Source organism: Trichosurus vulpecula, chromosome 3 (assembly GCF_011100635.1).
Source record: "Trichosurus vulpecula isolate mTriVul1 chromosome 3, mTriVul1.pri, whole genome shotgun sequence".
NCBI classification, from domain to species: domain Eukaryota; kingdom Metazoa; phylum Chordata; class Mammalia; order Diprotodontia; family Phalangeridae; genus Trichosurus; species Trichosurus vulpecula.
This window is the reverse complement of record NC_050575.1, coordinates 40,904,799-40,920,137: the sequence shown is the minus strand read 5'-3', so window position 1 is coordinate 40,920,137 and position 15,339 is coordinate 40,904,799. Positions and strand designations below refer to the sequence as shown.

General features: G+C 34.7%; 1 protein-coding gene across 6 annotated transcripts in view; it reads right to left on the bottom strand.

Moving 5' to 3' along the window:
* The window catches only part of RALGAPA1 (Ral GTPase activating protein catalytic subunit alpha 1), a 339,477-nt gene that overhangs the window by 57,875 nt on the left and 266,263 nt on the right, over positions 1–15,339 (bottom strand). For all 6 annotated transcript variants that reach the window (XM_036751008.1, XM_036751009.1, XM_036751011.1 and 3 more), the window contains 2 exons: positions 7,646–7,769; positions 6,319–6,474 (listed from right to left, as the gene is read on the bottom strand). In XM_036751008.1, the coding sequence (XP_036606903.1) occupies positions 6,319–6,474; positions 7,646–7,769 (280 nt within the window). The remainder of the gene's footprint in view (positions 1–6,318; positions 6,475–7,645; positions 7,770–15,339) is intronic.

The window sequence follows — 15,339 nt, the reverse complement described above, 5'->3', positions numbered from 1 at the left end:
GTATTTAAATTACTTTGTATATATTTGTATTTATTAACTTTGTATTTTTGTATGTACTTGTTATCTCTTCTATTAGAATATAAAGTCCTAGCCAATAGAAATTGCTTCATTCTTTACACTTGTATTTTCACAACCTAATACAGTACCGGGCACATAGTAAGCACTTACAGTAATAAATATTTGAAGGACTAACTGTTGATGCCATTTGATTACTTATCCATTAGATAATGGCTTTTGGCCTTATGTTGTATTTTCCTATACAGATATCAGACTCTTGTCAGATACTGATGCAAAATTTTCCCCCAATCACCTGCTTCTCTCCCTACCTGAATTATGTTAATTTTGTTTATGCAAAAATTTTCATTGGATCTTGTGATCATGGCTTTAAAGCTGGAAGAAATCTTAAGAAGCCAATGAATCCAATGCTTTTAATTTTACAGATGAGGAAAAGAGGATAAGTAATTTGCCAGTGTCACACAGTAGGAAGTGTCTGAGAAAGGATTTTCACCCAGGTTTTCTTGACTTCAAATCTAGTGCTCTATCCACTATGAAATTTCACAAAATCAAAATTACACATTTTTATCTTTCGTGATCTTCTTTATCCCCTGTTTAAGAATATTAGGGGGGACTCTAGCCACAGCTATGAAAGGTACTTTTTGGTATGATGTGTGTGTTAGTTCCTTATACATTGGATATTTGATCTTATGTTGATCTATAAGTTGGCCTAATCCTAATTTGTGTCAAACTGCTTTCCAGTTGTCCTAGAAATTACACCTTCTCAAATAATTTATAATCTCACTAGGGCAGCTAGGTGGTACAGTGGATAGAACACTGATCCTGGAGTCAGGGGGACCTGAGTTCTAATCTGGCCTCAGACATTTACTAGTTGTGTGATCCTAGGCAAGTCACTTAACCCTGATTGCTCCCCCTCAAAAAAATTATAACTTCAGGTTTATATCAAATAATTGAATATTATTTCTGATTCCTTCCTAAATAGGTTATTCTATTCATTTATTCTATTTCTGAACCAGACTCAAGTAGTTTTGTGATTTCTTATTTTTTTTTAATATAATTTCAGGTCTGAATGCTATTTCTCTTTCATTTCTCTTTGTTGAATGCCTGAAGAATAAAGGATAATGGAACATTATTCATTTTACTAAATCTTTTCCTAGTTCTATGAGATTACAGATTCAGAGCTAGAACAGATTTCAAAGACCAATTAGTCTAATCCCTTAAAGATGAGAAAACTGGGACTCACAGGTTAAGTGACTTGTCCAAGGTCACTACACAAGGAGTAGCAGAGATGGGATTTTAACTCAGAACCACTGACTTCATATAAAATGACATATTCATAGTCTAAAGAGAGCTGTTGTGCACATATGAAGTGCACATACACGCTACTTTTATAATTTTTAGTTCTTAGGTGGGATCTCTTGTGGCAAACTTTTGGGTGAGAATGGACAAGAGCCTAGCAGACTGTAGCCTGAATGGACAAGAGTTCTGTAGAACAGATAGGCATGGATTGACTGTGATCTACATTGTTTAAACGGAGCTACTAAATTGATGAGAGCACATCCATTTGCATATCTGAGTACTTTTAAGTGATAACCTCACGTGGAAAGGATAATTCTGATCTTGATAAGCAATTATACTACTGTCAGTGGTTTGAGACATTCCTGTAGAGCTATTTATATACTTTGGCTTCACTTTTCTTTCACTGGTAGCATATTTACAGTATTATTTATTAGGACTTAAAGGAACAGTGTTAGAATAAGGTTGTTTTGGCTACTTATTTGTACATATGACTTCCCTCTGGAGTTTCCTAGGGATTGAAATATAAACACAGTCTTATTAGCACATTTAAGAAATCAACTGAGACACTACTAAAAAAATACATGACTGAAGGAGAATATTAATATCTCTTTGTACTTTCTTGAAATTCTGTAATTAGATATTTTTGAGTTTACTTTCAGGCTGTAGTTTCTTAGGGGTTCCCATGGAGTCTAATTTTATTTCCCTAAACTTTATAGAAACCATGAAAACCCTGACTCACTTATTTATAAGCCAGAACCTCATATAGATTGTTTTACAAAGTTTGAAAGAAAATCAACTGTTTTCCATTTCATTAACAGAATTTCAGAGGAAACTGACTCAAAATGCACATATATGTGGGTGTACATGTCCCTTAACAGAAAACGTACTATGAAAGAGAGTCAACATATTATAACAGTCAACTTGAATGTGAACTACGATTATCTCATCCAGATCATTTAGCAAAAGCTAAATCCTGAAGAGCCGATTAACTATAAAGTTGGGTTTAAGAACATGTCCTACAGGAAACTAGCAAACAAGAAGGGGCATTTATAAAGCACTTACTATGTGCAAGGTAGTCTACTAAGTGCTAGGAATACAATGCTGGGAAATATCAGAGTTCCTGCCCTCAAGAAACTTACAATAAATGTACAAATAAGTATAAAACGAAATAATTTCCTGAGGGTATCAGTGAGATTCATAAAGTGTTACAGGAAGTTGGAAAAGAAACAGACTGGATCACTTCTAGGCAGAGTGATGAGGGAAGACTTGAGAAGGTGACATGGGAGGTGCTTCTTGAAGGAAGAGAAGGAATTTCAATAGGCAGTGTTATGAAAGAAGTATGCATGAATGGATGTAAGTGAAAGAGTGAAGGAAAATACTGGGTTACAGTTCCAACATGGTTAAAATGTGGTTGGTGAAGGGGAAGGTGAAATAAATGTAGAAAGATAAGCGGATATTTTCCTCTTTTTCTTTCTCTTATCTTTAAAAAATTATTTGTTATGCGTTATAGCTCTCTGGTAGGGAGAGAAGGAGGGATAACGGGGAAAACTATAATGATATAAAAACAAAAGACGTCAATAAAACTTTATTTAAAAATAAAAAAAAAGAAATGAAAGGGGATACTATAAACACTTTATGTCACTGTTTATAGCACTTTTGATTTTTAGATGTTGAAAGGAAATTACTTTTAAGTATTTTTTCATTACATAGATAGAGACAATTTATAGAGATAAATGACTTAAACTGGTGGCTGACCAGTAACACTGCACCAGTGTAAGAAATATTATGAATGACCCAACTTGACTATCATTGGACAATTTGTGACAAAGTCTGTAGAAAAATTACTGTACTAGGTCCTGATATTATTGAAAAACTGAAATCTTTCTTCCTAACGAAAAAAAATGCCATATTTTAAAATTTCTAGAGAAAGTTACATGCCACACTTGTTTCATAACGTCTTAAAACGATTATTTTACAAAATTACTAGACAACATTTTAAATGAAAAGTCAGAACTAAAGTTAGTGTCTTTAAAATAGACATAAATGATTTCTTCCTCCCTCTCCTCCCAGCTAAGTTTAACATCAAGAACAGAAAGACATCAATAATTCTAGTTTGCCAGAGGCATGGCTATTTCTTTATACTCACTGTCAAGTATCTAATTTAATTTAAAGGTATTAAACTCCATGCTGAGGTCAACAAGCCTTACTTCCTCCAATATTACACTTCAACCAGTGCTCATTAATGTGTCTACTGAATGGATTAGCACATCTGAAGATATATGTACAAAGGAAAAGGGGACAATTTAATGATATCCAATTGTTCATTCGTAATAGGACACACGTTCAAAGCCTCAACTTATTATCATTAATGTGGAATCTATTGAATTCTAGTAAAAAAAAATACCAATGCAGTAAGCCATTTTTTGTTGAAGGAAATTAGCTACACATTTTTTTTACAGTTTTATCTTCTAATGAAGAAAATATATTCTTTTTTATGATAAATCACAACAAAATATTTAATAGAATTACGGGATTTTAGATTGCAAGAAGGAATATTATATATCATGTACACCAACTCTCTAATTTTACTGATTAGGAATACAAGACCCAAAATGGTTAAGTGACTTGTCCAAGAACATACATGTCGGAACCAAAGCCAGGATTTGAATCAGGTCTTCTTATTTCAAATCTAGTGCCTTTTCTAACTAGTCATACTGGCTAGGGCAGAAATATTTGATAATTGTTTCCACATATGCTTTTAAAAAATTTAGAGGTCAAAATACCATACATAATAATACCTGATAGTAAACATACTTTCCTAATCAAATATTACCAACTGGCAATCCCTAGCTTTTGATACTTGTTTATTGTTGTTGTTTAGTTGTTTTGGACCCCCATTTGGGGTTTTCTTGGCAAAGATACTGGAATGGTTTGACAAATCTTTCTCCAGCACATTTTACAGATGAGGAAACTGAGGCAAACAGGGTTAAATGACTTGACCAGGTTCACACAGCAAGTCACAAGAGCAAGCCACACAGCAAGTGTCTGAGGCCAGATCTGAACTCACGAAGATGAGTCTTCCTGACTCCTGGCCTGGCACTCTATCCACTGTACCCCCTAGGTGCCCCTTGGTACTTGTTTAGAACTTTCTAATTATAATCTAAATCTCAATCTGCCTTTCACTTTGTCTATCAATGTCTGAAGCAAGAACAAATCATAATATTGTCCTATTTCTTGGAAAACCTTTGATAAAGATTTTTAGATTTTAAAAACAAAACTGATAAATGGCATAGAGCACCAAGCCTAGAGTCAGAAAGACTTGAGTTTAAATGTGGCCTCAGACACTTGCTGTGAGGCCCTAGGCAAGTCAAGTAACTTCTGTTTAATAGCACCTACCTCCAAGTGAAGTAGTGAGGATCAACTGAGATGACAGTTGTAAAGTGCTTAGCACGGTGCCTCGCATATGGTAAACACGACGTAAATGTTAGTCATTTTAGTGTTAGATAGCCTTGAGGCTACAAAACCGCTTTATATAACTCGGAGACAGGTACTACAGGTATTATTATTGCTACTTTTACAGTTGAACTGAATTGAAACATTAAGTAGCCCAAGGTCACACAGTAAATGTTGGAAATGGGATCTGAATTCAGACCTTGGTCGATGCCAAGTCCAGCGCACTTACCTCCATACCATGATACTAATGGCCTCGTAATGTTTTTACAACTTTCCAAAGAAATTGTTTTAAGAGTTGTGGAAAGCACCAGGAATGATTTTAATTTATAGTGGTATTGTGCTATATGGTAGACTTAGCCTTTGTTTAGTCTGATATTGTTTCTTCAGGAATAGTTTTAAATAAACAGAGAAAGGAAAAGGTAAAAAAGAGAAATGCCAAGTTTGTATTTAACTTTTAAAATGCTTTTCTCTGGGTGAATTACAATTACCTTTACCAATATGACCTCTATCAATAACAAAATTAAAAGGAACTGTGTACTTATCACGATATTTTAAGGCTGTTCTAAGGTTAGTGAAATGATCGTGAATGTTTCGTCTTACTATAAGAAACTTTATCTGGGGAAAAAAATGTATCAGCTCAAACTTTCTTGGTGAGCTTTTCTTTTCTTTTCTTTTTTTTAAATTTACTTTTATTTATAGTTTACAACAGACGGTTCTACATAATTTTGAGTTCCAGATTTTCTCCTCTCCCTCCCCAAGATGGCATGGAATCTCATATAACTCTTGGTGAGCTTTTCAAGAGAGACAGATCATCCAAATCATTACAAAGAAAATTCTAATTCTAACAAATTTATTAATAATTTAATTTTTAAAATGGCACAATTATATTTTTATATGCTGATGTACATAATAAAAAAAACAAAAAAAGGTAGTCCCTGCCCTTAAGAAGCTTACATGTTAGGGAAGAGTGTTTTGGTCTGGGAAATCAGAGTCACAGAATAAAATATAAACCATTGTTTGGAATTTAAAGCCCCTTTCAACCTTGCACATAATGTCTCCCCCCATACTGAATGTAATCTACTTGAGAGCAAGAACTGTTTAATTTTTGTCTTTTTATTCCCCAACACACAGCATATAATATGTGCTTAATGAATGTTCACACACTGGAAAAAATGTTGATTTTATAGCACTTTTAGCAAATATTTACTGTTTTAAATTAGTATAGGGAAGTATAGCTATCATATATTTGTTTTTATGGCATATTGCTGGCCATAGCTATATTTTATTTGAAGCTGAGGTTCTGTTCAGGAATTCAACCCCTAATTATAATATTTTTCTTACAGTCAACCACAAATTGCTTTAAAACACTCCACAATGCCATTTCTAGTAATGTTCTATACTATAAAATGGGGAGTCATATTTAAAAAAAAAACACAAAACTGGTGCATTATCAATGTTAATTCTTTATATCTGAATATACAGTATTCCTTTAAGTAGCAATCTGCTTTTACTAAGGTTTATTATTCAATCAAAAAAGCAAAAAACACTTACTTTTTTGGTTAAAGAGTCATCAGAATCAGAAGGCATGCGTGTTGAGACGTGAAACATTACTTCTACTGTAGAAGTAGCAAAATATGGAGTGGTCAATCCAGTGCTTTTGTTTTTTTGCAATCCTCCCATAAAACCACAGTGATTTGTTAGATTTACCTGTGAGAAAAGAAACAAACAAAAAAGTTTTTAAAATTCCGCAATGTAAAAAACCAAATCAGACATTTAAATTGCAAAAATAACATTTTTCAATTATTACAAAAAGAGTGATACAAAGTCAAAATTCTTCTATTTACAAATTATTTTATTTCTGAGCTGAGGACACTTAATTAGTAGAGTCTAATTAGGAGAGAAACCAACTGCTGAGCAATGGTATCCTATGTTGGTGCAATAGGTGTTAATGATAAATTACAAAGGCTTGTGAGAGATCGTGGCTAAGAAGTTAAAAAAAAAAAAGAAAGACTGGAAATGGCTTAAGGGTAAAAATTTATACAGTAATGCCAATTTGATTAAATCATCAATAGGTGTGTGATATTTAATCAGCCCAAAATGATTCCTCAATTTGTGTTACTACTTTGTTCTTGACCAGAGCCAGAAAATAATAATTTAGCATTCTACAGTACTTTTTTTCTTAAAGACAAATTACAAATTAATTTGTGCATAAGTTTTAAATAAGAGGACTTAACCACCTGATAAAATGAAGCTAATCTTTCATTTCATAAAGGTACAGACTGAATACTTTTCAAATATCAATAATACATTGTGAGGAGTTACATGTAAAAGCCAATAGTTAATGTTGGATAATCTGTATATAATCTAATTTATTTGTGCTAGATTTTATATGATAAATATTTTATAATGTTCAAAGCATATTTGTATACTTTATCACAAGTAATACAATAATACTAGGAGATAGGTATAATTATCTCTGTTTAACAGACAAGGAACTAGGCATAGAAAATTAATTGATCTGCCCAAGATCACACAGGTGGTACAATTCCACTTGCAACTGAACACATACATACTTAAAATACCTACTATGTGCAAGTGTGAGAAAGCTGGGAAGAGACCCAACTCTACTGACACTCCAAACAATTGCTGTTTTGACAGCTGAGACTCAGAGCAGAAGCAACAGGATGAGTGAAAGTGGTTTTAGTATTAGTCCCCAGAAGTCCCCCCAGGTTTTAGAGGCTTAATCCCCAGAAGAACTTTCTAGTAACATAAAGGAAAAAAGTATCATAACAAGGAAGAACAACATATCTTTTTATCCTATAAGAAATCAAACAAGAATCTAAAATCCTTTATAAGATGTTAAATTTAAAACTAATACCTCCCAACCAAGACCAGCTACAAAATCCTCATATGCCTGACTTCCTCCAGTATTAGTGAGAATGGAGTGCTTATCTTCTTGTCCCTCGGCCACATAAAATACAGCAATCTTGTGTGTCTCTCGGCTGTAGGAATAAAAGATCACATTATTTATTTAAAAAGTATTTATGCCTGTGCAACTTATAAACAATCAGTAGGTCCTGGGACTGACACAAAGATGAAGACTTTATCACTGCCTTCAAGGAGCTTGCAATTTGGTAGTTAAGAAAAGATACACTAGACCATCTAATTTATGTACTTCAAGAGAGGCTCTTGATCCTGACCAAGGCATTTCCTGATTGGATCAAATTGGCTTGATAAATCTGAAACAAACTACCCTGGCAGTATTATTTTACTGTTAGACCATCAAACAAAGGGAGCCAATGGATAACAACAGCAGGAGCTTAATCAATTTAAATTGAGATGGATAATAAAGGGCATTTCTTTCCCTTCTTCACAATACCTAGAGAGGGAAAAAAAATCAGAGAAATAAAACAACCCAAACAAGTCATTATTATTAGTTTTAATGTTGGTAATTCATCGTTAATAATAAATTGTTATTGCTACCTTTCTTTTTCAAATTTTAAATTCTTAATTTAAACATCAAAAGAAAAAGCATTTCCAATTAGTACTACTTAAAAGGATTATATTTGAAACCATGTATCTCCATTTCATTTCACTTTTTAAAAAAGCATACAATGAATTCTGCACATTAATTTCAAAACTGCCTTGGCTTGCTTGTGTTTCCTTCTGAATTTCCTTCTGTACTCTATGAATTTTTAAAAAATGTTTAAATGCTTTCTCTTTCCCTCTGTTTTTTGCCGTCACCACTGTTAACACCCTCCTCTTCCATTAAAAATTAAAAACAAAAGCAAAACACTAACAAACATGCATATCCAAGCAAAAAAATCCATGTTATTATGGCCATGTCCAAAAAATGTATGTCTCTCACTGCACTTTCAGTCCATTGCCTCTCAATAAGGAGGTAGGCAATTTGTTTCTCATCACCTGTCATCTAGAGATATGGCTAATCATTGCTTTGATAAAGACTTCTTAAATCTTTAACAGATATTTTACTTTACAATGATGTAGATGTCGTCTTTACATAAATCATTTTTACAGTTCCCACTTCCCTCTATGTGAGTTCATACTACCCAGGATTTTCTGAAATCATCTTTCATTATTTCTTATGGCTTAATAATATTTCATTACGTTCATTTATACACGTATACACTTATTCAGTCATTACCCAACTGATGGAATCACCTTAGATTCCAGTTTTTGTACTTATTTTTCCTTTTCATCCCCTCTTTGGGATCAAGACATTTATTTTGCTTGTAATTATTCTCTCCTCAGATGTAGGCTCTTCTTTCCTTATCCCCATCTGTTTTTCTTTTGAATTTGACGTATTCCTACATCAAATTCTTTATGTGTCTGTGTATGTTGAACCTGTCTTTGTTTCAGATAAGATCAAGTTTCATCTGATGTCTGCTCCCCCCAACCCCTTCTCTCTGTTTGTATGCTTTTCATCTAGGACTCTATGCGAAAGAACAACATTCCTCCCCTTTTTTTCTCCTTCCTATGTTGGTGTATTCCTTTTATTTCCCCTTTTCTATTTGAAAATCTCAGAGTAGAACCATTTCGCCTCCCTCTCCTCCTGACTCCTATGTTTTTGCTTTTAAACCCTCTCAATACCTTCTGAAAAAATTAAGGTCTGAAGGGAAACTTGATTCTTCTAATCCTACTAGAATGTTAGTACATCATCGTCAGACAGCTCCTTCCATCTGCTCAAATAAATTTACCTTTCTAGGTTTCTCTGGATGCTTGTGTTTTGAGTTTCAAAGTTACCACTCAGCTTTTTTTTTTTAAATCAGAAATATTCTAAGTCCTCTATTCCACTGAAGAGCCATTTCTTTCCCTGTAAATATTAAACTCAGTTTTGCTGGCCAAGCAATTTTGCCTTTTAGAATGTTGTATTCAAAGATTTCCTATCATTTATATTAGCTGCCAGGTCAAGTGTGATCCTGATTGAGGTTTTGGGGGAGGCTTGAACTGCTTCTTTTTGGATGCTTGAAATATTTCTTCCCTTTGACTTAGGAGCTCTGAATTTTTGACTATGATATCTCCTAAGACTTTTCCTTTTAGGGTTTCTTTCAGGTGGTAATTAGTGGATTCTTTGTATTTTCACTTTGCCCTCCGGTTCTAACAGATCTAGGCAGTTCTCATTTATGATTTCTTGAAATATAGAGTACAGGCTCTTTCTTTAAAAAAAACAATCAAATGTTTCAGTGAGTCCACTGTTCTAAAAACTTTTTCTTTTTTATCTAATTTCCAGGTAGGTTGAAAAAAAAAGTTAGGTATAATACTTTTTTCCCCAATATTTTTTATTTTATTCTATTATTTCTTGCTGTTACATGTAGCCATTTATTTCTATTGGGTTTAATCTAATTTTAAGGGAGTATATTTCTTGGGTAAAAATTACAACTTTATGTTCTATGCCATTTCTTGTTCCTTAAATTTTGTCCTCTAGAGCTTATATTTAATTTTTATCTCTCTATAATTTCTTCTAGGTAGTTATATAGTCTTTGTGGAAAATCCACTGTTTTCTTTGAATCTTTGCTTTATTCTCTCCTTGGATGTTTTTACAATGATCTCCTCACCTATGATAATTTTTGATATTGGTTTGTGTCATTTTGTTTATTTATTTCTCTAGCTTTAGTTACGGATTGGTGCTCCTGCTATAATTTTGGGTAAGGTGTTTAATTCTGCTTGGTTAAAACTTGGATTTCCTGGGTTTCTATGCTGACCTCCACCTCCTAGAATTAGTCCTATATGAATCTTTAGATTCAGAGTGCTCTGTCTTTTGGACTGTCTATGGTATCTCAACCAGAATACAAAGTAATTTGTAGAGCTCCCCAGGCTGTTCTAGTCTGAAAGCTGCCATGCGGTACTAGTTTTGCTGCCTCCCTCTACCCTGGTGATTTCTGACCATCCCTGAGGCCTTCTTGGGGTTGGTGAGGGGCTTCATTCTCTCTGCCTCTGGACATTAGTTTGCAGACTATACATACTGCTAGCTGTCTCTGGTCATGGTTGGAGATTGTGGGCTTACAGCTGACTTGTGCAATTCTGGTTAAGTAGTGATAAAGTTTCTCATTGGATTTCTTGATCATTTGGTCTGATGTGAATTTCAGGCTTTTGGTGGAGTAGGTATGTGACAGGAGATAAGTCTGCTACCATTTGGGCAACTATCTTGGCTGGAAGTCTATTGCTACCACTATTAATGTTGAGCTTCCTTTTTAAAAAAAAATTTATGAAGAAGTAAAACTACTTTGGAAGTCAGTCAAAAAATTTTAGTTTTTCCTAGATTCAACTAGACCAGCTTAATCTAAACATGAAGGGGAAGAGAATGAAAGAAACTGAGAGTTACAAAGGACATCAATAACCATCTAGTCTAATCCATACTTGAAAGGAATCCCCACTATAACACAAATTGACAAGAAGCAATCTTTTGGAGACCTCTAAGGAAAGGAAGTCCACCACCTCTTGAAACAATTCATTCTACTTTTGGGCATCTCTAGTTGCTAGGAAGTTTTTCCTGACATCAAGCCTAAATTGTATTCTTTGCACACTCACCTATTACTCCTGGTTCTACCCTCTGGGCTAAACAGAAACAGTCTAATATGTCCCCCACAAGACAACCTTTCAAATACCTGAAGACAGAATTATTCCACACTACACCCTCTTCCCCCTCTGCAAATCTTCTCTTCTCAAGCTCACACATCCATAGTTCCTTCAACCACTTCTCATATGACAGGCTTAAGGCTCTCCACCACTCTAGTAGCACTCTTTAGGACATTCTGCAGCTTATCAATGTCTTTCTTAAACTGTGAAGCACAGAAATCAACACATTTTCCCATCTGAGGTCTGACAGAATGACGGGACTATCATATCCTCATTCCTAGACGCAATCTCTCTCTAAATACAGTTCAAGATTGAATGGACTCCTTTGGCTGTTATGTCACACTACTGACTCCTACTGGGCTTGTCGTCCTTAAAAAGTCCCAGAACTTTTTCTAAACAGTTACTGTATTACCATGGTTCCCCCCTCTTATATTGTGAAGCTGATTGTTTTGTACCTAAGTGGAAGACTTTACATTTATTTCTATTGAATATAATTTTATTGAATTAATCTTAATACTCTAGCTAGTCTGTCAAGTTTCTTTTGGATCCTGACTGTGTTAGCTATCATTCTTAGCCATGGCCTATAAAATGTAGAATGATGACCCTGTAGATAATAATCTACCCTGTCCCTATTTTAGAGTTAAGGAAACTAAGTTCCAGGAGTTCAAATGACTTTCCCATCCTCACAAAACTGTTAAGTGACGGATGCAAGATTGGATTACAAGATAAATAAAACTTAAGAAGCCAATGAATCAAATCTCCTTATTTTAGAGATAAGTAAATGGAGATTAAGGGATTAAGTGACTTAGAGGTAGTGTTTGAAGTGAGATCTGAACCTAGGTTTTCCTGATTACTGTATCCACTATGCCACCTATGAGGATTCAAATTTTCTGAATGAAGTCAAGTATTCTTCTCATTTAACAATACTGATTCTATGTAAATTATATCCTAGGAGAAAGTTTAAAATTTTTTAAGGTCATACAATCATAGATTTAGAAGTGGAAGGCAACTCAAAAGTCACTGTATCCAACCCTAAGGAAACTGAGGCACAGAGTTAAACGACTTGCACAGAAACCGAACCCAGTTCTCCTTTGATTCCCATTCCAGAGCTCTATTTACTACATCATGCTTATTCTTCAACCTACTTAGTACTTAGAGATCACAATTTATCTATTTTAAAATTTTTATTTTTTGTATCAACTTGACAACCAACATTTCCGTATGCAAAGAACAAAAGGACTGAACATCCATGTCATAAACAGCTTGGTTTTTTAAAGTATAATAATAAATTCATCACGTTAGTTTCAAAGTTGTTCCACTAGTCAGTGTCTCCATTTAAACTACTTCTTGTTCTCTGTATATTTTAAAAAATGTTTCACTGATGCTCTTTTTGGAGCATCATTATTACTATCTCTCCTCTTCCTCATCAATTCCACTTATCTCTCCCATCACAAATTCTTTTAAAACTCTCCATTTTAACAAATAAGCATAGTCAAGAAAAACACATCCTATGTTGACCATGTGTCTCATTTTGCACCTTTAGTTTATTATCTTTCTATAAGGAGATTAGAACCATATTTCATCATTGGTCCTCTGGAATTTTGGTGTGGTACCTGACCTGATCAAAGATCGCTTAAGTCTTTAAAGTTGTTTTTCTTTACAAGGCTGTATAAAGTGTTTTCCTAGATCTGCACACTTCAGTCTATGTTTGTTCATACAAGTACTACCAGGCCTTTCTGAATATGTCCTTCTAGTCATTTCTTATAGCACAATATTCTACTACTTTTATATATCATTGCCAATTAACTGGTATCCCATAACTTCCAGTATTTAACTACAACAGAAAATTGCTACAATGAATAATTCTGTAGATATGGGGCCATTTCCTTCTTTCTTTCATCTCTAAGTTATATGACTAGCAGTGATATCATTGGTTCAAAGGCTACACACAGTTTAGTAACTTTTTGTAGATAGTTGCAAATTGATTTCCAAGATGGTTTCATCAATTCATGGCTCCTTTAACCATGCATTACAGCACTTATCTTCTCCAGAACCCCCAACAACTGCATTCCTTTGTCACTGAGCTAATTGGAACGGTGTAAGGTAGAACCTAAAAGCTGTTTTAATTTACATTTATCTTACTATTTATGACTTGGAGCATTTTCTCATAACCAATGTTTATTAAGTGCCTGCTAAAGAAACAGTTTACTTGCAATGAGTTTATGTTCTAACTAGGGAAGAAAGTACACACATAAATATATAAAGCGCAAATACAAATACGTACAAAGTAGTTAAATACCAGGACATTTAAGAGGTAGGGTACAAATAGTTATAGAGATCCTGGAAAAGTAAAAGAGGATGCCTGAACTGTACCTTAAAAGAAGAGGGAGGTTTTATGACACTGAGCTAAGGATGGAATGCATTTAGGCATATGGGATTGTCAGTGCAGAGACAAGAGATGGAGTGTTGTGTGTAACTCAGAGAAGGGTATTTTGGCTAGATGGCAGAGAGAGCAACTAATATCTAGCGAGGTTGGAAAGGTTGTGGCTGTTCATTTGTTCAGTCAAGTCTGACTCTTTGCAACTCTGCAGACCACAGAAAGCCAGACTCTTTTGTCCTCCACTACTTCTTGAAGTTGGATGGAAAGGCACTTGAGGGCCAAGTTGGAAAAGCTGTTAAAAGCTAAACTCAGGAAGTTTATATTTGATTCTAGAGGCAAAAGGACACCATTGGAACTTACTCATTAGGGAAGAAACCTCAGATCTGTGCTTAAGAAAAATTACTCTGGCAACATTAGATAGGATGGATGGGAATGGTAAGAGATTTGAGGTAGGAAGCCCAATTAAGGATATCTATGTGACTAGAGAAGGACTTGGATAAGAGAAATATTGTAGAGGTAAAAAACAGTGAGATTTTGCAACTGATTGTTAAGTGACTTATGAAAATTGCGAGGTGAAGTAGAGTGAGGAGATCAGTATGATGATGAGGTTATGAACCCAGCAACTGGAAAAATAGTGTCTTCAATATAAAAAGGGGGAATTTTAAAGTACTGTGAATTTGGAAGGGAAAGAGGGAGGGTTTGGTTTTGGACATGTTGACTTTGAGACAGATATGTCCAGGACATTCAGCTGGAAACGTCCACCAGGCAACTGGTGTTACATGACTGAAGTTCAAGGGACAGAATGGGGTTGGATACAAAGATCTAGTAGTCACTTGCAAACAGATAATAATTAAACCCACTGGAGCTGATAAGCTTAATAATATTAATATTAATACTGTTAAGAGTTAGCATTTATATAGCACTTTTAAAAGTTTGTAAAGCACTTAACAAATATCTTATTTTATCCTAAACATCTTGATAAGTGGCACTATTAATATCCCCATTTTACAGATGAATAAACAGAAGCAAACAGAGGTTAAATGATTGTGTGACTTGGTTATAGAGCTAGGGTCTGAGGCCATATAGTAATTCAGGTTTTCCTGATTCCGTGTCAAGCCTGCTATGCAGTATGCTACCTAGAAAGCCACGGTCATTGACAATGCAGAGGAAAAAAATGTAGGGAACTTAAGACAGAGATTTGGGGGACATCTACAGCTTGGGGGCGTTACATGTACAATGAACCTGCAAGGGAGACTAGAAAGGAATGGTTAGACAGGCAGAAAGAGAACCAGGAAATAAAAGCATCATGAAAATCCAGAAAGGAGAATTTCTAGAAGAGAATGGTCAATGGGGTGAAATGAGGCTGACAGCCTTCTAAGGAAGAAAGCTGACAAGAAGATTTGGCACTTGAAAGACCACTGGCAAATCTAGATAAGGTAAAACAGAAAAAGGTTGAGGAGCGTAAGGAGAGGCAGCTTTTTCAATGAGTAGCTAGAGGGGTCACAAGGACTATAGCTTGAGGAGGCAGAGTCCAGTGAAGTTTTTTTTTTAAAGACAAGGACTCACTGGGCATATCTGAATATGGAAGGAATCAG